This window comes from Nanorana parkeri, unplaced genomic scaffold (assembly GCF_000935625.1).
Source record: "Nanorana parkeri isolate BGI_ZX_2015 unplaced genomic scaffold, ASM93562v1 scaffold461, whole genome shotgun sequence".
Taxonomy (NCBI): Eukaryota; Metazoa; Chordata; class Amphibia; order Anura; family Dicroglossidae; genus Nanorana; species Nanorana parkeri.
Genome location: NW_017306729.1, coordinates 789888 through 813418, shown reverse-complemented (window position 1 = coordinate 813418; position 23531 = coordinate 789888). Strand labels below are relative to the sequence as shown.

At 40.2% G+C, this 23531-nt stretch overlaps 1 protein-coding gene across 1 annotated transcript in view; it reads left to right on the top strand.

The window, feature by feature from the left end:
* The window catches only part of GABRA1 (gamma-aminobutyric acid type A receptor alpha1 subunit), a 142024-nt gene that overhangs the window by 92036 nt on the left and 26457 nt on the right, over positions 1 to 23531 (top strand). The window contains exons 6-7 of the mRNA XM_018560516.1: positions 1141 to 1223; positions 6839 to 6982. Coding sequence (XP_018416018.1) covers positions 1141 to 1223; positions 6839 to 6982 — 227 coding nt within the window. The remainder of the gene's footprint in view (positions 1 to 1140; positions 1224 to 6838; positions 6983 to 23531) is intronic.

Here is a 23531-nt window from a genome sequence, read left to right as displayed (position 1 = left end):
TAAACATTTACAAAAATAAAAAAACTTATATAAAAATAAAATAAAAGTGATAAAGTAAAAAAAAAAATTAAAACCAACCCCGTTGCGCCCGCAATCTGCATGAAAATAAATGGACACGTAGCACATTGTGTGTGTGCGTTGAGTGCTGCCACCATTCCACTGTGTGCCATATTGTGGTAGCCAGGCAGCAGAACTCTTTTACACGCACAATGTGCATTACAGGGCAAGTTCACTTTCCCAGGTAATATGGGAAAATTGAATTACCCGATCAAATCTGGCACGGTCTCTCCCAATCCCCCGGCTATACTTACCTTTCAGCGAACAATCCTTACCCTCCGCCAGTACATATGTACTGTCTGTACCCCATACTGCTGTCCAGCGCAGTCCTGCCCTAGGCATTTTGCTCGCAAATTGGGTGACCACGCTGACCAATGAGAAGCGCTATTTAGCACAGTCAAATGATTAGGGATGCACGGATACAGAGTATTTGGCCGATGCCTTCCCCTGTACCGGAACTTCTGGTCAGAGGAAGATTTCCTCTGACTTGCAGTGCCATAGAGGAACATGGAGCCAGCTTCTCATGCAATCAGGAAGCGTGGCAGCGACTAATGATTGATTGGCTTCCCAGCCAATCACTTCATAACTCGCTGCCCGGTTTCCTTATCGGCTGGGAAGCTGGCTTGATGCTGATTGGCTGGGAAGCCAGTTTCCCAGCCAATCACAATCAAGCTGGCCTAACAACATGGAGTTGGCTTCCCTGGCAATCACGAAGCCGGGTAGCATGTCATTACCTGCTGCCCGGCTTCCTGATTGCCCGGGAAGTCTGCTCCATGCCAATGGTAGCACCAATACTTGGTATTGGCGAGTACCGAAAGCAAAATATCGGTACTTGTACTCGATACCCAAAAACTGGTATTGGTGAATCCCTAGTTTTGATTAAAACTATTTTTTTGTATTGGGACAAGTAGATTGTCATAAGGGACAAGTAGATTCGGCACCCGCTTTAGCCTTTGGACAAGTAGTTTTATAAATAAGTTCCACACCCCTGTTTAAACCTTGGATGCCTATGTGTTTTACTTTGTCTCTGAATATATTAAAATAAACACATGCTTATCAGTTTTAATGCTCATCCTTTTTTAGACTGACTGTGCGAGCAGAATGTCCAATGCATTTAGAAGATTTTCCCATGGATGCTCATGCCTGCCCCTTAAAATTTGGCAGCTGTAAGTATTTTGTTTTCAGATAGTATATTACTTTGTACATCATCAGTGATAATTTAATCAGGAGAATTGCAGATTTATACATTTTGTCCTGAAGTTTTGCACACAGGTCTGCCTAATGAGGAGAGAATCACACAATAATATAATTAAATATTACCTTTTATATTTGAATATCACATACAAAACTGAAACAAAGAGGCTAAAAGTCAGAATTAGTAGTTAAAAGCCACAGATTTCTCTTATTTACAAATCAGCCTGACCTAGGTTTAATCTCTGACCCGGCAGATACATTTGCTCATCTCTACATCAGTGGGGTTATTTTCAGTATAAACATTATAGATGTCATTCAATAAAGGATCTCTATTCAAGGTCTATTTAAGACTAATTCCGTAACAAAGACTAGAGGCCACCACCTAAAACTGGTAGAAATAAAAATTCAAACACAAGGGGCGAAGGGGGTTCTTCTCAGTTCGCGCGGTTAGGGTCTGGAACACGCTGCCTCCAGCAGTGATTTTCGCAAATAGTCTGGAATCATTCAAGAAGCTTTTGGACAATTTCCTGAGAAACCGTAATGTACAAGGGTACAGGTACTCTTAAGAATGAGAACACTCAGGGACCTATACACACACACACAAAATAGGTTGGACTTGATGGACTTATGTCTTTATTTAACCCCAAATACTATGTAACTATGCAAGGTCACTTGTGTTTGCTTAACCCCTTCATGACTGAGCTTGTTTTTAGTTTCTGTTTGTAAATGACTGACACAATTTTGAAATTTTTACTGTGTGATTCTTCCACGTCAGTAATATACTTTCTTACAAAGTGCACCCACACATATTATATATTGTTTTTTAGAGGACTTGTGATCACTAAGGCTGGAGTGCTGTAGTCACAGCGTCACCTGTCCCAGCTGTCAGGAACTGCACAGAGCATCTGTTCTGTGTTGGAGGGAAGGTTCCATAAAGAGAACCTGCCACCTCCAAATTATCACATAGGGGTTTAAAAAAAATCCCCTATGTGATAGGAATAACATTAAATGTAAACAAAAAGGTAAAAAATAAATAAACATTTACAAAAATAAAAAAACTTATATAAAAATAAAATAAAAGTGATAAAGTAAAAAAAAAAATTAAAACCAACCCCGTTGCGCCCGCAATCTGCATGAAAATAAATGGACACGTAGCACATTGTGTGTGTGCGTTGAGTGCTGCCACCATTCCACTGTGTGCCATATTGTGGTAGCCAGGCAGCAGAACTCTTTTACACGCACAATGTGCATTACAGGGCAAGTTCACTTTCCCAGGTAATATGGGAAAATTGAATTACCCGATCAAATCTGGCACGGTCTCTCCCAATCCCCCGGCTATACTTACCTTTCAGCGAACAATCCTTACCCTCCGCCAGTACATATGTACTGTCTGTACCCCATACTGCTGTCCAGCGCAGTCCTGCCCTAGGCATTTTGCTCGCAAATTGGGTGACCACGCTGACCAATGAGAAGCGCTATTTAGCACAGTCAAATGATTAGGGATGCACGGATACAGAGTATTTGGCCGATGCCTTCCCCTGTACCGGAACTTCTGGTCAGAGGAAGATTTCCTCTGACTTGCAGTGCCATAGAGGAACATGGAGCCAGCTTCTCATGCAATCAGGAAGCGTGGCAGCGACTAATGATTGATTGGCTTCCCAGCCAATCACTTCATAACTCGCTGCCCGGTTTCCTTATCGGCTGGGAAGCTGGCTTGATGCTGATTGGCTGGGAAGCCAGTTTCCCAGCCAATCACAATCAAGCTGGCCTAACAACATGGAGTTGGCTTCCCTGGCAATCACGAAGCCGGGTAGCATGTCATTACCTGCTGCCCGGCTTCCTGATTGCCCGGGAAGTCTGCTCCATGCCAATGGTAGCACCAATACTTGGTATTGGCGAGTACCGAAAGCAAAATATCGGTACTTGTACTCGATACCCAAAAACTGGTATTGGTGAATCCCTAGTTTTGATTAAAACTATTTTTTTGTATTGGGACAAGTAGATTGTCATAAGGGACAAGTAGATTCGGCACCCGCTTTAGCCTTTGGACAAGTAGTTTTATAAATAAGTTCCACACCCCTGTTTAAACCTTGGATGCCTATGTGTTTTACTTTGTCTCTGAATATATTAAAATAAACACATGCTTATCAGTTTTAATGCTCATCCTTTTTTAGACTGACTGTGCGAGCAGAATGTCCAATGCATTTAGAAGATTTTCCCATGGATGCTCATGCCTGCCCCTTAAAATTTGGCAGCTGTAAGTATTTTGTTTTCAGATAGTATATTACTTTGTACATCATCAGTGATAATTTAATCAGGAGAATTGCAGATTTATACATTTTGTCCTGAAGTTTTGCACACAGGTCTGCCTAATGAGGAGAGAATCACACAATAATATAATTAAATATTACCTTTTATATTTGAATATCACATACAAAACTGAAACAAAGAGGCTAAAAGTCAGAATTAGTAGTTAAAAGCCACAGATTTCTCTTATTTACAAATCAGCCTGACCTAGGTTTAATCTCTGACCCGGCAGATACATTTGCTCATCTCTACATCAGTGGGGTTATTTTCAGTATAAACATTATAGATGTCATTCAATAAAGGATCTCTATTCAAGGTCTATTTAAGACTAATTCCGTAACAAAGACTAGAGGCCACCACCTAAAACTGGTAGAAATAAAAATTCAAACACAAGGGGCGAAGGGGGTTCTTCTCAGTTCGCGCGGTTAGGGTCTGGAACACGCTGCCTCCAGCAGTGATTTTCGCAAATAGTCTGGAATCATTCAAGAAGCTTTTGGACAATTTCCTGAGAAACCGTAATGTACAAGGGTACAGGTACTCTTAAGAATGAGAACACTCAGGGACCTATACACACACACACAAAATAGGTTGGACTTGATGGACTTATGTCTTTATTTAACCCCAAATACTATGTAACTATGCAAGGTCACTTGTGTTTGCTTAACCCCTTCATGACTGAGCTTGTTTTTAGTTTCTGTTTGTAAATGACTGACACAATTTTGAAATTTTTACTGTGTGATTCTTCCACGTCAGTAATATACTTTCTTACAAAGTGCACCCACACATATTATATATTGTTTTTTAGAGGACAGAGAGGGCTACATATTTATATTACATATGTGTGTCTAACGCCTCACTTAGGACAAATAAAATATTAAAAAAAGAGGAAAAAAACGTAAAAAAATACACTTTTTTCCCAGTTTTGATTTGTAGTATTTTTTTTACAAAACCAGCACAGCTAAAAAAAAAATCAATAAATACATTCATTTATTTGTCCCTTATTTTACTTTTTTTAAACTTTTCACAATTTTTTTTTCAATTTTTTTTACAGTGTACGTCTCCCGTCACGAAGGGGTTAAAGGATAATTTCCAGCTTATAGCATAATTTAGATGTGGTACTTGCATTAGTTTTCTTATTACGCTTAGAATTTTTTTTTGCAAGTACACATGATAGAAATCTAGCATCTTTATAACTTCCTGTACGCTAAAAATTGATCTTAACCCATGTTATTAGCCTTTCTAGCTATATTCTGTGAACTACAACCCCACTCTTACACTCCTGCAGTAGGGATTAGGAGAGTGGGAGGGGGTTTGTAATCCAAATCAAGAGACCTGACTAGGGTGACAACACTGCTTCTCCATGAATATAATACGATACAATAAATGAGTGTTGTCACCCTAGGACAGGAATTCTGTTCTTGGCAAGATCCCTAGATTAAAATAAGGGGAAAAGATAGTCTAAAATAAGAAAACAAATGCAGCCACCACATCGAAGGACTGTTTAGTTACAGTATATTATTGTTGGGTTTAAATATGCTCTAATAGGTGTAAAAAATATGACGAACACAGACACCTATATGTATGCACACACACAAGCACTCAAAAGGTGCATACACTTAGAGTCCATGTATAAGCGCTTAACTATTTGCTATGCTCCTCAGCTCCATCCAGTGGCCATAATGCAGCATTTCATTTTACCCAGAAAAAAATATACTAAGGGGGTTATGCACTAAGCTCTCGAAGGCAACCAAGTGAATAACCAAGCCGAAGTGAACTGAGCCAAACGCCGTTCGGCTATTCACTTCGGCCCTGTACAGCTGATTTCAGCCATACATCTGCTAAAATCAGCAGTACATCGGCTGACTTCAGCTGGATTTGGTCAGCCGAACATGCTCTGCAGGTTTGGCTTGCCGAAGTGAAAAAGCCGTTCGACTCAGCCGATCCAACATACCAAAGTACCCAAAGACGCTGGTCTATCATTGAATGACAACAACTGGGCAGAGCCAGCCATGACATCATGGTTGACTCCACCCAGTTGTTGTCATTTGTGGGGAAAACGGCCTGCTTCGACACCCCATTCTCCCTGCTTCAGCTATGACTACGGCTCAGCCAAACCGAAGCATATGGGCTCGGCTTGGCTGAGCCGTTCGCCTGCTGTTCGGCCGCCGGAGGCTACAGCTAGATCTTTTGGCTCCTTAGTGAAATACCCTCTAAGAATGTTCAAACAAAAGTGCCTCATGCAGGAAGATCGTTCACAGAGATTTGCAGGGTAAAAGGCTCTGCAAATTTTGTTTATAAGTAGACCACATAAAGTCACGTTGAGAGTAAAAAATGTTGACCCAGTAGATATGGTAAAACTAGGTTCACTTTAAATACTCATTTATGTGAACGAAGAGAAAATAACAATTTTCTTTGCACATGATTTGTTGATTAAGGAGAAGAATAAAACTGATAGATTAATGACCAGTTTTATATTGGAATTGAAATGACCTTTGTTTAACAAGTAACTGCCCCAAGCATGCCTTACCTGGGCATATTATCAGACATGATCATCAGACAAGCTGTCTTGTGCTGATTTTGGCTGTGGTCATCAATTCTGAGTGGACTACTGTTCATTGTCGTGTTGAAAGGCAGTTCTGGGGTACACTACTTTTGTCAGCACTTCTCTACACATTGACAGATACAAAACTTCACAGGTCTTCAGACATCAACACAAGACTGTTGGTGGGAAGCTTCCAAATATCGATGTCTGTGTAAGCATATACCTGTATAGATATTGAAGCCTTTTCAGCCAATGGTATACAAATTCAGGAACACAGTACATTTTCCAGATGGCTTATCATGTGATTGTTTTTCTCACAGCAGTTTTCAGAGATACTGGTTGGCATAGTTAGAAGGTCTACTAAATAATGCATCTGCAACATTTTTGGAACATTAAAAGAGAAGGCTTATACAGTTATCAAAATCATAAATATTTATTTCCAGGTATATTTTACTAAAAAAAAGTAAAGCAAAATTATTACTTAAAACTATTAATTACTTAAAATTGCACATTTGTTTACCTTTAAACAAAAGACAGTCCACAAAGCCTATAAAGATTTGTGGTGAACAGCTCAGATGAGATCCTTGTGTGCTCTCCTAAAATGGTAAATGAGCCTCAGCCTGCATTCAAATGTTTCTGACCAGAAGACTGAATTGCCTTTCTCTAGTACCTAGTTCTATGAAGCCAACAGATTGATGAAATATTTACTAATAATAATACGTTTCTGTTTGAACACAGATGCTTACACAAGGGCTGAAGTCGTGTATAGTTGGACCCGGGAACCAGCGCTGTCTGTTGTCGTTGCTGAAGATGGCTCTCGGTTAAATCAATACGATCTCCTAGGTCAAACGGTGGCATCTGGAATTGTTCAATCTAGCACAGGTTTGTGAATATTTGTGCTTTGCCTTCACATATTGTATGCTTTACATCCTATTAACTTCCCTTGTCTCAAGCAATAGAAGCTCACTTTAGCAGCAGATGAGTTGCTATGGCAACAAGAGAAAATCTAATGATCAATTATTGTCCAATACTATCATTTTCAGGCTTAGTTAATCCTGGTAATGATGCCCTTTTCAACATCTGAAGCAAAATGAAAAGGGCAAAATTATAAATAGTAAGAAAAGAAGGATATTTTGGGTCTCTTTAGATTGCTAGAAATAATTGTCATATATTTTACATTTGCAATTGTTTTTAGAAATGTACGTATATTTTTAGCACTGCCATTTAATTGGCAGGAGTAACAAGCATGTGACAGCCAGCCTTTGTTATCATACATTATAAAAGTGTATTTCAAGGGGACATAGTCTAATGTACCGTGAAAACCAAAACAAACAAGAGTCCTAATTTATATCTTTGTATCATGTTTGGATGACCTTGAATATGTCACCTTGTCTCTCTGAGTCTCAGGCAGTGAAAACAACTGGTGAGCTCTATTGAACAGGAACATAGTGGCTGGTTTATAAAAGATGAGAATAGAAATATGTTGCCCTTAGCAACAAGCATCTTGATACAAGCTGTATGTTGTTCTTCTAACACAGAGATAATAAGTATTAAAAGGAAAACGAAACTGTTATGGTTCCTATGACAACAAACACACTTCAATTCCCATCGGTTTATTTTTTTATTATCAGCGAAGCACATACTTTTTATCAAAGTGACAGCACTACAACTTTTTACTTCCTTAACATCCAACAGGTAAAGTTAGACAATCAGGGCAGGTTTAAATTGACTGGTGCCTGTGGCAAAACAACAGTTCTTAAAGTGAACCTGACTTGATGAAAACATTTCTAAGGTAACAAAAGTGTTGAACTGTAGTTTCCTTATGATGCCAGCAAGTACTTGTGTTAGTCTTGAAAACTATCCCTGGGTTTCTGTTGATCCTGTTTGGATCGTAGGCCATGTCACAATTAAAGTGACACTAACCTTATTTGTGTATCACTCAACTGTAGATTCTGAAATCATCTCCAAAGGGGTGCTGACACTGTCCTACCTTCTGGAGAGTGGCTACTTTTATTTCACCATGGTCTTTCTGTGTGTTGTAATGTAGCCACAGCTCCAATCTCGCTCCCTTGATGGGACTACAATCTCGCATTTATTTAACTGTATCACAGGAGCGAGCATTTTTGTAATAAAACATATCTAAAATGTAGCTCCTAGTAATCTATATTGTGTGGCCTGCTCAGATCTATACATTGGCTCTTTACAAACTTCTTATCCCTTCACTTCATCCTTGGAACATACAATTGTGCTCAAAAGTTTGCATACCTTGGCAGAAATAGTGACATTTTGGCAATTGCATTGAAAATATGACTGATCATGCCAAAAAACTATCTTTTATTTAAGGATAGTGATCATATGAAGTCATTTATTATCACACAGTTGTTTGGCTCCTTTTTAAATTATAATGACAACTGAAATCACCCAAATGGCCGGCCAAAAGTTTACATACCCTGACATTTTTGGCCTTGTTACAGACACACAAGGTGACACACATGGGTTAAAATGGCATTAAAGGTTAACTTCCCACATTTGTGGCTTTTTAAATTACAATTAGTGTCTGTGTATAAATAGTCAATGAGTTTGTTAGCTCTCACATTGATGCACTGAGCAGGCTAGATGCTGAGCCATAGAGAGCAGAAAAAAACTGTCAAAACTCCTGTGTAACAAGGTAATATAACTTTATGAAGAAGATATCCAAAGCCTTAAAAAGCCAGTCAGTACTGTTCAATCACTTACTAAGAAGTGGAAAATGCAGGGGTCTCTTGATACCAAGCCAAAGTCAGGTAGACCAAGAAAGATTGCAACCACAACTGCCAGAAGAATTGTTTGGGATACATAGAAAAAACTCACAGGTAACCTCAATAGTTGAAGAAAAATGAGCCGCATGGTCGAGTTGCCAGAAAGAAGCCTTTACTGCGCTAATGCCACAAATAAGCCGGTTACAATATGGCCAACAACACCTTGACACACCTCACAGCTTTTGGCACACTGTAATTTGGAGTGATAAGACCAAAATAGAGATTTATGGTCACAACCATAAGCGCTATGTTTAGAGAGGGGTCAACAAGGCCTATCGCGATAAGAATACCGTCCCCACTGTGAAGTATGGTGGTGGCTCACTAATGCTTTGAGGGTGTCTAAGCTCTAAAGGCAAGGAGAATCCTGTGAAAATTGATGGCAAGATGAATGCAGCATGTTATCAGAAAATACTGGCAGACAATCTGCATTCTTCTGCATGAAAGCTGCGCACGGCACGTTCTTGGACTTTCCAGCGCGACAATGACCTACGCACAAGGCCAAGTTGGCCCTCCAGTGGTTACAGCAAAAAAACGTGAAGGTTCTAGAGTGGCCTTCAGAGTCTCCTGACCTTAATATCATCGAGCCACTCTGGGGAAATTTCAAACATGCGGTTCATGCAAGATGACCAAAGACTTTCCATGACCGAGAGGCATTTTGCCAAGACGAATGTGTAGCTATACCACCTGCAAGAATTTGGGGCCTCATAGGCAACTATTACAAAAGACTGCACGCTGTCATTGAAACTATAGGGGGCAATACACAGTATTAAAAACTAAGGGTGTGCAGACTTTTGAACAGGGGTCATTATTTTTATTTGTTGCCATGTTTTGTTTCATTCAGGGAATAACATTAGTGGACATGTATTGCACATAAAATATAGAGGTGCTAGAAGTTTCACACCCCGGGTTGTAGTATAGAAGAAAAAGGATGTTTCCACAGTGGGGTGTGCGGATGCCCACAGGGGAAGGAGAGAGGGGGGGCTTTTTAGAAACGATTCCAGACCTCAGAGGTAAAATCTTAGAAAGACATTTATTTAAAGTACCATTTTAAACATTATTTTAAAAAACGAGAAAAAACAAAAAATAAGAAACATATGCAGGTGCATTCACCGTCTGGTAACAGTACCGTACTGAAATGTATAGTTGCTTTTTTCTTTTTTTTTCATAAACAATTTATTCAGTTTTTGGTATACAGTACAGTATGTAGTACATTGCGCAATACATTACAGTAAATGTGAGAATGCTACCGGATTTAGACATATCACATTCTAGCAAGTAGGTAGCCACCTGTATCCACAATCGGGACAACCAGGAACATGGTGATATCACATTGTGCGGATTGGAGTATTCGTTCGAACAACAGAAATCAAATAACATCAGCAGCAACAGCGCTGCAGAAAAGAAACCAAAATATTTATAATGAAAAATAAAGAAAAAAACAACATTTTGTGAATTCTATCCGTTCTTGCAGGGTTTTGACCTGCTGCTGTGCCGAATCCAGTTGTGATAGTGATGAGTCGACCCCCTCCTCTAGGGATGTAATGCGGACTTCTGCTTCAGAGATCCTCTGGGCCTGTTGCAGGATATCTTGCCGAAGGGATTGGATACCTTTGGAGACCGCTTTATGAACCACATCCTGTATGGTGGGGCGATGATAAACTGCCGTCTCGTGGATCAGGCGTCGCGGCCATTTTAGATTGATTTTGCGATCTCTTGAACCGTGTCGGTGTCCCTTTAGGGCGAGGTCCTGCTCGGCGTTTGGCTAGGAATTTATCCATATGCCCCCTAGTCCCGTCGGGTATCAGTAGTTTGAGAAGGCAGGCGTGGGCCAACTAAGCTGATGTATGATTTTATAAGCGGTTTTTGCCCTGGCAGTGCGGGAGCTCTTCACTCTGCGTCCACTACATCAGGCACCGGAACCGGAAGTTTGTTGCTTTTTTCAAGGTTGTATGAATGCTCCTATATATCCCGACATGTTTCGCCCAAACGGGGCTTCTTCAGGGGAAGAAAATAGGAGAGAGTGTGTATCCTAGATTAGAGAGCTGCACTTAATCTTGTAGCGGAATCATCATTTACATTCATCAATCTTAGTCACAATAAGAAATTGAAAAATATATAATAATTACATGCTTACATATGTATGTCTCCACGATCAATAGATCAAAGGCATAGGAGTGTAATAAGAGGAAAACAACTGTTTCAGATTCGGGTAAGGGTTGACTCTATCGGGCATGAGCTGCCACAGGCAGGAGGACAGAGGGGTCGCGTGGGAGAAGCACACTGTATCCGTTAGGCGGGAAGCAGCAGCAGCAGCAAGCATTGTTGGATAAGAGGCTGTAGTATTCTGCTAGAAATACATCTAATATATAAGAAAAAATGTAGATCGAGAGTGATATGCCTCAGCGGGATCCTGGAACGATTTTTGTGAGCCGTCAGTTGATTGGAATCTCAGGATTGCTGGGTAGGCCAAGGTAAACCTAACTTTCCTCTGAAACAGGAGCGAGCAAGCCTTACCGAATGCCTTGCGTTTTTTGGTGACATCCGCCGAGTAGTCCGCAAATAAGAGGAGTCGATGCCCATCCAAGAAAAGCTCCTTCTTGGCGCGAAAGGCCTGGAGTATCTCCATGCGGTCATTGTAATCCAGATATCGAGCGATGACTTGTCTTGGAGTCTTCCGTTCAGGGTTAGCGGGTCCCACGCGGTGTGCTCTTTCTACCTTGCAGTTTGGGCTTAGTCCAAGTAGATCCGGTATATTATGAGCGCAGATGGACTGCAGTAGCGATGGGCGGTAGGATTCCGGTAGGCCAACGATCCTCACATTGTTTCGACGGGATCGATTCTCCAGATCGTCTATCCGTTCTTGCAGGGTTTTGACCTGCTGCTGTGCCGAATCCAGTTGTGATAGTGATGAGTCGACCCCCTCCTCTAGGGATGTAATGCGGACTTCTGCTTCAGAGATCCTCTGGGCCTGTTGCAGGATATCTTGCCGAAGGGATTGGATACCTTTGGAGACCGCTTTATGAACCACATCCTGTATGGTGGGGCGATGATAAACTGCCGTCTCGTGGATCAGGCGTCACGGCCATTTTAGATTGATTTTGCGATCTCTTGAACCGTGTCGGTGTCCCTTTAGGGCGAGGTCCTGCTCGGCGTTTGGCTAGGAATTTATCCATATGCCCCCTAGTCCCGTCGGGTATCAGTAGTTTGAGAAGGCAGGCGTGGGCCAACTAAGCTGATGTATGATTTTATAAGCGGTTTTTGCCCTGGCAGTGCGGGAGCTCTTCACTCTGCGTCCACTACATCAGGCACCGGAACCGGAAGTTTGTTGCTTTTTTCAAGGTTGTATGAATGCTCCTATATATCCCGACATGTTTCGCCCAAACGGGGCTTCTTCAGGGGAAGAAAATAGGAGAGAGTGTGTATCCTAGATTAGAGAGCTGCACTTAATCTTGTAGCGGAATCATCATTTACATTCATCAATCTTAGTCACAATAAGAAATTGAAAAATATATAATAATTACATGCTTACATATGTATGTCTCCACGATCAATAGATCAAAGGCATAGGAGTGTAATAAGAGGAAAACAACTGTTTCAGATTCGGGTAAGGGTTGACTCTATCGGGCATGAGCTGCCACAGGCAGGAGGACAGAGGGGTCGCGTGGGAGAAGCACACTGTATCCGTTAGGCGGGAAGCAGCAGCAGCAGCAAGCATTGTTGGATAAGAGGCTGTAGTATTCTGCTAGAAATACATCTAATATATAAGAAAAAATGTAGATCGAGAGTGATAGAAATTCTATGTGTGAAACAATTATATATGTATTTAATTGGGTGCATGGTGATGAAGGACAAATATGAGGATAATAATAAAAATTGAGGTAAAAATAAAAATATAAAAAATAGATAATAGAATTAAAATGAAGTGGTTCATCACTAGATGATCAAAAATCAAAGGGAATAGTAGGTAGTGATAATTAGGACACAGACAATCGTGGACGTGTAAGTGAAAAATAAATAGAGTAAAGTAAAAATACCATGAAGACAAACGTGAAAGAAGGGATCAAAAACAAAAAAAACTAAAAGTGAACACGGAGGGAGATCAAGGTCCCAAAACTAAATTACTATCGAATATTAGTGGCTTAGTGAAAAAACTCAAGTGTGAATCAGATAAGGATGTGAGTAAGTCAGTTATAATTATTTTAATAAGGAATTGAATGCTGCAGACCGTGAGGGGTGAAAACAGTCACAAAATCAGAGTTCAAAGTAGTGTAGTAGAACATATATTTATAATGTAACAAGTCATGTGAAACCAGATACCTCTTACGGCGTAATGTCTTGCTGCTTTTCTCCCAGACGTCACATACAACTGGCTGCAATCGCGGTCATTTTATGTGCTGAACTCCGAACGTCACGTGATGCAGTCCCGCCCCTAAGTGGGGCGGAGCCACGGCACGTAGACGTGAGACGCGAAAAAAAGGGGAAGCTGCAGAGCGTAGTAGTAGCTATTGTATGATACGGGCTTGATCTCAAGAAAAAAAGGGGGGAGAGGCGGAGTCCAGGAGGGGATCGCTATGAGGATGAAAAAGTATAAGTTGATATCCAATCAGAGACAATCATGATGGATATAATAATACCCCTTCTTCGGAAATCAATGTACCGTATATGTATATATGCCCAGGCTCCAATTACTGGATGGCAGATCATTTAACGCGTCTCCACGACCCCCCCCATGTGAAGAGATTGCCTACAGTATGGCAGTGCAGACCCCGACAAAAGTCGCGGCAAGGAATGATAAAAATTTTGCATCAGAGAGAGATTCAACATCAACCTCATCATTCTCATCCAGAAGTGAAATAAGGTCCTTCAAGACGCGGAAGTCGGCTATAGTCCTTCCAAAGCTGTGGGTTGGGAGATATCTCAAGGTGTTTGTGGGGGTCTTTATCAAAGATTACCTTGTATATCAAATTTCGTACAAAGAGGTGTATGTCTTTTACGAGCTCAAATTCATCGTAATTTTGGTCTGGGCAGAAACTCAGACCTAATTGGAGGACAGAGATTTCTGCTTCTGAAAGAGAATGTGCCGATAAATGTATTATCTGGAAGTTGTTTTCTCCCCCTGGGTTTTTACTAAAAAAGACTTGATATTACCAAATGTATTGGATGTAGGAGATATATCAGTTGCCGTAAAATTATTTTTGGGTCTAGCTCCTTGAGTTTTAAAGTTCAGTTTGGGGGAGATATCAGAGAATCCCGTCTCCCTCTTGGATGTATTAGGGGCTGAACTGGGAAAGTTAGTATTATATGATGGATTTGTTGGGCGGATATTTGAGCTAGCCCCAAAGGGGTATGGATCATTATGTGGAGGACAATTCTCTCCAATGTTAAGTTCTGGTGGTATCTTGTTTTTTCTTCATATGCGATCCGTATTGGTGATTGTTGGTTCTCTTTGTTTTCCTATGGTTGGAAAAACTTTCACCAGCCAAAGGTAAGAAAGAGAAATTAGATCTGTGACTATGGGAAGAGGAGGCATGAGAGGATACCGATTCCAAATCTGTATCACGGTGGTCATTCTTTTGAGATCTGGGTATATATGCCCTCGTCCTTCCCTGTCTTTCACCATTCCATCTGTACGCTCGTCCTGATGCGTAAGTCGCATTATCTTTAAGAAATTTTTGGTCTTTATTTTGTAAAAGGTTTTTGGTGAACGCTTCTATATGTTCTTTGGTATCTGTCTCTTGTTCTTTAAATGGGAGGGATTCACAGATTATTTCGTGATTGTGATATAAGTCCTTTATGGCCTTGTCAATTGAGACAGATTCAGAGCGATAGTGTTCAATTAGTATTGAGACCATATTCAGGGAACATTGTTGTAAATTGAGTTCCCATTTACTTTTTAGTTTTTCATCAATTTTTGCTACAGTGGGAAAAATTTGAATTCTCAATCCCCATGGAACAATATTTTCGGCCATATATCGTTCAAAATATTTTATATGCCAGTATATGATAGATTTTTTCTCCAAGAGCCTTTTGAGCCTACTAGTCAGTGTACCAATCCCAAATATGGCTGGTATCTGAGAAGGAAAATCATATTGGATTTTAGACATTAAATCGTTCCAAGCACTTCCACTAAAACTTGCCATATTGCTACTCACAGCTCTTCAGTATTTGCAATCTGTTTATACACTTAGATAGTTACAGTAATTAAATTATATCAAAGATTATATCAGAAAAAAGCCACAATTATATAGTCACATAGGTAACATAATATTAGCAAGACATGTCCACAGGCACATTTCCTCATGATTGTGCCATTCTGTTATGACCTACAGTTGAATATGAATCCCATAAGAAAAAAAGAAGTGTGTTTTGCCTGTTCACTCATGTTTTCTTTAAAAATGGTACATATTACCAATTCTGTTGAGCACAACTGTATGTGGCCCAGTGTCCATTTATTTCAGTAGGAAAGCCCATCAGCTGCTTGACTGGTTACATATTACCTTTCCATAGAACTGAATGGAATGTGGACAACATATTGTATGCTCTAAAAGAGAGGAGCATGCATAGTAAAATTTAGTATGTCACTGGGTAGACTAAACCGCTAAAAAAAAAACCCTTTTAAACCTGCGTTATAAGTAAGTGTGTTATATTACAAAAGTGCTGGGGAGGGGGGCTCTAAAATGAATATGTGCACTGCAATCCTTTATGGTAGAGAAGGCACAGACACATACATTATTCTGATGTCTGTTTCATCTAATTGGCATAATAGCAGCCCTCTAAGCATTAGTAACTAAGACAAAACTGCCAGTAGGTTATATTTAGAAATCTAACTACATATGCCATTATACTATAAAAAATATTTTCTTTAAACTTTTCTTATTTAGCCATAATTGTTTCAATGATGTTGCCTATAAAAGCCATAATTAGCAATATCATTTTTATTTAAAAATATAAGGAATCAAAATCTGATAATGTATTGATTGCTGTGGGCACTATTCCTCCCCAAGTTTGTCTAAGTGAGCCATGCTATCAGGCACTGTGTACAACTAGCCCTTTAAATTAGTTGATAAAAGGAGTGGCCCCTGTTAGGGTTGTAACCCATCCAGTCTTGAATCAAACTATAAAGGGTTTGACCCCTCTATTAAGTTTTTAGATCTGTGTCTAAATCACCTATATGCAGATAAGGACACAGACCTAGCAGGTGGCCAACATTTGTGCACACCTATGCTCCATCCACTACTATGTTTATTAGGAATATATGCAACACTGTTTTGTAAAGGGTGGGAAATCAGACATTCGGGAGTGGAACTGTAACAATGTCCCTCACAAGAAGCAATGTCTACATTGCATGGATGCCTTCTGAATGCCTTGTCTTTGCCAGCAGACCTTGAAGTTAAAAGACAGGAGTCCTGGAACTAAGGTCTCCTGTATTATTGTTAGATACTGTAATTTGCTATAGGACTGGCTAAATAACCTTTATTTTATTTTTCAGTACACTAAAATAATTGCTATAATTATAAAAATAATCAGTACACTAAAATGATTGCATATGAATGGCAAATATTGCATATGAATGACAAAGATGTTAAACAAATCCTTTAAGGATTAAAAGAAACCGATCACAGCAGGATTATATCTGTGCAGACAAAAAAAGTATCTTTCCATCCACCGGGTAGACCTCCCCTGTGCACAAGACGTATTCTAGCCACAACATAAGGGACAGTCTTTTTTAGCTTCGCTCTGTAGCTTTCCACAGCTCCAAGACACTCACGCTGCTCATCCCTCGTGAGCCCTTAATCTGCTTTCTTAGCAGTGTGTACCACAGGTCCTAGGGTCACCGACCTTCCTGACCTCTCCCAGCCTCCCCTGGCTGTTCCTTGTGCATCCAGCAGGCACCCAAGTCTGCGTGTGTCCGTGTGCCTCCTGCACACATACAACTCCAACACTCCTCTCTGAGCACTGGGCTGGCTTCCTAATGATCAGGTGGCTGCTTTGATAGGGTCCAGAGTGTGAAACATGTTATAAGGAAGAGCCTGGCGTTTCATATGACTTGACTTTAGGATCAAAATAAAGAAAACACATATATATGCCTGATCACATACATCACCTATAATCACCTATTTTCTTGTGGCTTTCACAGTTCTGGTTGGACTTTGAATGTTACTCTGCTTTATTAGAGGTTTGCTTAGATGTGGTAACTTGGAATATGCATGTTAAGAAGAAATTTTGTCCACTAAAGAAAATTAGATTAAGATACAGTAACCTCTTACATTTTTCATAACATCCACCTTTGGCACCAATCTCTTTATACTACCGATTTTATGTAGCTCAAGCATTTTCCACTGGCTAGTAGTCATGAAATATGTGTTTCTGCTGCCATTTACAATTCCGCTCACAGAGCATATCTTTCCTGCTCAACAGACCATGCAGCATTTTCCAGTGTGAGCAGCATTCACATAAAAGTGACTAAGTCAATGGCAGCCACATTTACACCTGACGAATTTGAGATCTTTGGCTTTAACCTGTCATTGGCATATTGGACAAGAACATGAAAGTGTTTCATCAACAGCAAAAGCATCTTTTTTGCTGGCTGAGACAGATAAAAAGTGAATGAGGGAAATATATATTCCTTTATTCTTGCATACATTTAAAATACCATAAATCTTGGTTCTCTTACTCTGCTGCCAAGTACCTATATAAACATACCCATTTATATTTATATGTCCCTCTGTTGCGCATTTTTAGCTTTTGATTTTTTTTATGTTGATTTCCTTATTTGAACCATTAAAAAAAATGCCTGCTTCTCTGCAATGTTGATCTCGCCATTTTATGTTACATAGCTCTTATGAAAAGGATGTTGGGGACCTGCGTATTGCTATTTTAATGATACCTGTCTAACGGCGCCCATACACTGCTCGATTCTCGTACGAGAATCGCGGGAACTCCCGCGATCGTACGAGAATCGAGCAGTGTGAACGGAGACGTGCGACCATTTCTACTGTACGGTTGCACGTCTTTTGTCTAAGGAGCACGCTAGAAAACCAGCCGAAAATCGTACGATTTTCGGCTGGTTTGAACGGTGCTTGGGAGACAAATGCCAAACGGGTCGGTGTGCGCACGCGCACACTGCCCGTTCAGCATTGCGGTCATCTGAAGCCCGCCCCTCAGGGGGGCGGGCTTGCGATGATCGAGAGTACAATCTGCCTGTCCAAGATGGGCAGATCGTACGTTTTTTTAATCACTTTACAACCATGGTTGTACAGTGTATGGCCACCTTTACTATAAACCTCTTCTCTAAGCAGCTGGTCCTTAGTTAAAGTGGAGTACCAGACAAAGAGCTAATTACATGGTTGCAACACATATATGTTACCTTCTTTTACCTGAGCATTTATATTTCTGTTTAGCCAGTCTTGTAGTTTAAGCACCTCTGCCACCCTTTAGAGAAAATTCTATGTTCTATTTAAGGCCTTTTTCTTATGATGCTTCTGATGGTCATTGCGCACCAGCAGTTTGTAGCCACAGAGAGGGAGTATTGTAGCCAGCTACAGGGGCAACTCTATAGGCAGCTACAAACCACTACACAAAGTAATAAGACACTTATTACTAGTTTGAGATAACTATAGGTCTGCAGGGATGCTTAGAATGGTTGCCTTTTATTCATGTGGTCTAAATGTAAATCTAATTTTCTTTTTTATTTAACAAAAAAATGTTGGACCTTGCAGTGGTAGTGTTCTAGCTTGTCCCAAGCCCTGTAGTAGTCACCTTGATCTGCAATGCAGTCAGAGAAAATTTAAATTAATGTGGATTCAAAAATATGAGTAAATACTGTTACATAGACATTAACCACATAGATATTAAAATACAAAATTTCTCACAATTGCCAGAAAATATGACACATTTGTATTCAAGCAGACGGTTACTAATGTGATTCACTGCAGAAAACATGATGAAAGAGAAGCTGGGTGATTTTTTTTTGCTTCCTCTGCATGCCATGTTGTAAAGTCACTGCTTGTCAAGGTAGTAGAAATATCTTCTATTTTACTGAAAATATAATGATACTTTTCTAAAACAAACCGATAAACAAAATTAAAATAAACCTGTCTTAAGAGAAATACTAAGATTGCCATTGGTGACCTTGTTCTTAAAATGCTAGTTAAATGACTAGCATACTGATCATCTGGCTTCAATCCTTTATAAGTCACTGATCCAGAGAAAAATGTAGATCATTAAAGTCAGAAAATGGTCTTAAAGTCCTTATCTGCATATTAGTACAGGACACGGCAGTGTTGTAGGAGTTGGGAGGATGGAGCCACAGCATACAGTGATCACACAGGCTTTGGGCACCTGCAGAAGCATCAAATGCTGTTGAGTCTTGTGGAGGCTGTTTGTTTATGCTTAACAAGCAGTAATTAAGCTTTAAAACAAGCCATCAATAACCTCTGTAGCTGCAGACATTGTGAAGCATTTAATCCTCAAAGTTTTCAGGAGAAGCACTTAAAGCTAAACTCCAGACAGGTATATAGGTATAAAAGAGGCAAATAAATTCAGTTGTGTATTTATTGATTATTATTATTATTATTACATTTATTTTCTAAATGCAATGTAAGTATGTAAATTTCACTTGGAATCACTCTCTTGTAGTCCTAGAACAGTAAAGCTCACTCTTGGAGAGGGAGAAGCAGCACAAGGAGGCAGTCAGCACTGCTGCAGTGCTCATGTGCTAAATGGGAACATGCTGACAAGAGGAGAGAACAGAGTGACAAGCTCATCAGTCTGTTGTGTCACTTTCACTGTTACGGATTTTGTGGAGTAGGGGCAAGACATGTCTCACGGAGCCACTTGGGGAAAGGGGGAGGAGTCCGGTGACGTCGATATCCGTGACGTCACCGGATCGCCGACCGGACTCCCGGAAGCCAGCGGAGAGGTTGAGTATTTTCATTAGCGATCAAAATAATTTTAATCGATCAAAAAGTTTAACGATTAATCGAGAAATTAATCTTTAATTTCCACAGCCCTAGTTATTAACTGCAGTAGAGAAAAATCAGAGAGCTGTGCCGTGTGGCAGAGCTGTGTAAACATAGGGACACGGTGGACAGAAAGGCAAATGCTTTAGTAGGCAAAATAGATCCCATAAATGTATTTAATCTGTGTATTTAGCTGTTTTCCTGGAGTTTAGCTTGATGCCTTTCAAGTCAATCTCTCCGAAGCTCAGCTCAGCCTGTTCATCCCTTGTAAAGCATCTGCTATTTGTTTACATTAGAGATTTTAAAAAAACTGGAAGGCTGCCAAGTCAGCCCTGCATGGGGGAAAAAACAGGGGGCATGGGGAGCTATGCTGGGCTGCATAAATGTCAGATTTGAAGATTAATTGATCTACAGCTACAGAGGTCAGTGAGAGCATGTTTTAAAACTTATTTACTGCTTGGTAAGTATATGTTGATATTTGAATGTCCATAGCCTGGCCACAGGTTCACATTAAGGCTGGACTATAGTTCTTTAAGTGGACATATTGTTTATATTGTCTTTAGATTACTAAGTCAAACAGAAAAAAAATATTGCAACTACTAGTTTCATGTGAGCAGTGACCCAATTTGTGCTTCAGGTAATGTCTGTCACAATGCTGGTGTTATTTTAGGGTTGCGCATCAAATCCTCATTTACCACCTGCTGTGGTGTGTGATAAAGTGCTGGTACCTAATGCCACAATCATCTGTGATGCAGGTGAGGGTGTAAAGTCATATAAACAACACCTCGTAACCAGACATCCTGCACACTGACATCACATTTTGCAGTGTTGTGTTGTTTCAAATGTATCATGAATCGAAACAAGGTTGTTTTGATAAGACTTAGATAAATATAGGTAATGTTTTAATTGATTTGAATTATTTTTTTTAATAAATTAACAAGAACTAGCAACACAAACCAAGTATGGTGTATTATTTTCATATGAATTGGGCACCCTGCATAATTGTAGTTGACAACTGTTCCATGGATCCTACTTCACATAGTCCGTGCTAATTTGACGATGCCATGCCATGGCTAAACACGCTGGCATTGCAAAAAAGACCAAAAACATAGATGCCAATGATTTATGCAGCCCAGAAGTGGTTAAAGTGAACCTGTGCTTAGAATATGGACTTTAAAATATTCACATATTTCTAACAATCAGTATAAGAACTTTAAAAGAAGCCGACTGATCCCTGTAGTTAATATACAGTATAAAGAAGTAACATGGACATGGGCAATATGTTACATATACAACATGTTAAATATATTTAATTAATAATCCATTAAAAAAACATATGTAAGGAAAATACTCACATGCCTCACCCTCGCCATGAAGAACACACACCATCACACACACTAGGGATGTCTCAATACCACTTTTTCAGGACCAAGTACAAGTACAAGTACTTCCCCTCATGTACTTGCCGATACCAATTACCGATACTTTTTTTTAAAGGGAAAGGTGACTTTAAATGATCCATAGTACAACTTCATGTTATGTACTATGGATCATGATTTAACCTATTCATGTTAGCAGGGGATAATTGTAAATCTATTGCTGTAGTGTAGTTGAGGTGTGTGCTGTGTATACAGTTGTGCTCATGAGTTTACATACCCTGGCAGAATTTATGATTTCCTGGCCATTTTTCAGAGAATATGAATGATAACACGAAAACCTTTCTGTCACTCATGGGTAGTGTTTGGCTGAAGCCATTTATTATCAATCAACTGTGTTTACTCTTTTCCAATCATAATGACAACAGAAACTACCCAAATGACCCTGATCAAAAGTTTACATACCCTGGTGATTTTGGCCTGATAACATGCACGCAGGTTGACACAAAGGGGTGTGAATGGCTATTAAAGGGAACCATCCTCACCTGTGATCTGTTTGCATGTAATCAGTGTGTGTGTATAAAAGGCCAATACGTTTCTGGCCTCCTGACAGACCCTTGCATCTTTCATCCAGTGCTGCACTGACGTGTCTGGATTCTGAGTCATGGGGAAAGCAAAATAATTGTCAAAGGACCTGCGGGAAAAGGGAACTGTATAGAAGAGGAAAGGGATATAAAAAGATATCCAAGGAATTGAGAATGCCAATCAGCAGTGTTCAAAGCTAATCAAGAAGTGGAACATGAGGGGTTCTGTTGAAACCAAACCACGGTCAGGTAGACCAACTAAACTGTCAGCCGCAACTGCCAGAAAAATTGTTCAGGATGCAAAGAAAAACCCACAAATAACTTCAGGTGAAATACAGGACACTCTGAAAACATGTGGTGGGGCTGTTGCAAGATGCACAATAAGGAGGCACTTGAAGAAAGACGGGCTGCATGGCCGAGTCGCCAGAAGAAAGCCATTTGGAGTGATGAGATCAAAATTGAGCTTTTTCGGTCACAACCATAAACGCTACATTTGGAGAGGAGTCAACAAGGCCTATGATGAAAAGTACACCATTCCTACTGTGAAACACGGAGGGGGATCGCTGATGTTTTGGGGATGTGTGAGCTACAAAGGCACAGGAAAGTTGGTCAGAATTGGTGGCACGATGAATGCAGTATGTTATCAAAAGATATACATTCTCCCCTCTCTATATATATTGCCCCCTCTCTATATACATTACCCCCTCTCTATACACATTGTCCTCACCATCTTGCTTCTCTCTCTCTCCATTGCCACCTCTATACATTCCCCCCTCTCTATATACATTGCCCCCCTCTCTATACACATTGCCCCCTATCGATACATATTGCCCCCTCTATATACATTGCCACCCTCTCTATATACATTGCCACATGCTGAATTCTGAGTCACAGGAGGAAATTAGTATATGTTCCCCCTGTGACTCTAATGAGAATTATGGCAAAAAAAAAGGTTTGGCCATAGTTCTCTTTTAAGCATAAACTAGCATGCTGTTCACATAGCAGTCCACACAAGGCAGATTCCATAGTTCTCCATTGCTGTTCTCCCCATAAAATCATATTGCAGTCACAAGCTGTGACCTACCGTTTGGTGATAAAAATAAGAAAAAGATGAAAAATTGGCTTACTTTATCTTAAGCAGAATTATCTTACAGTCAGACTATGTAATACTTTGTCCATTACACTGTTCAGAATGATTACCATCCTTCAAAGGAGGGAGCACACACATGCCTGTTTCCCACAGGGATTCATTATGTGTCCATATAATATTGTCCAGAGGGTGGGACGCATCTAGTGATGTCAACACGTTTCATCCTATTACAGGACTTGGTCAGGGCATGTATCCTCTTTTTAGAAAAATAAAAAAAAGGCAAGCAACAGGAAAAGGAACAGTCAGATAGAGCACCAAGAAGCCTCCCCCACCCATCCAACCTCTAGAAAGACAAGGAGAAAATAAAGATGATAGAGGAACAAGAAGAGACTAATATTAACTCGTCAGATTTCCAATGATCATAGCCCCCTTTTAAATAAGGGCTTGAGATTCTCTCTGGTCTGTGGCGGAGACAAAGATTTATGTATTTTCTTAAAGAAGAACTCCAGCATTTTGAAAAATTAGCCCTTACAGTGGGGACACCCCCTCACTGCAAGGGTTAACTGCTTGTTTTTCTCTAGGATGGGGGGGGGGGGGAAAAAAAGTAGAAAAACACACCCCC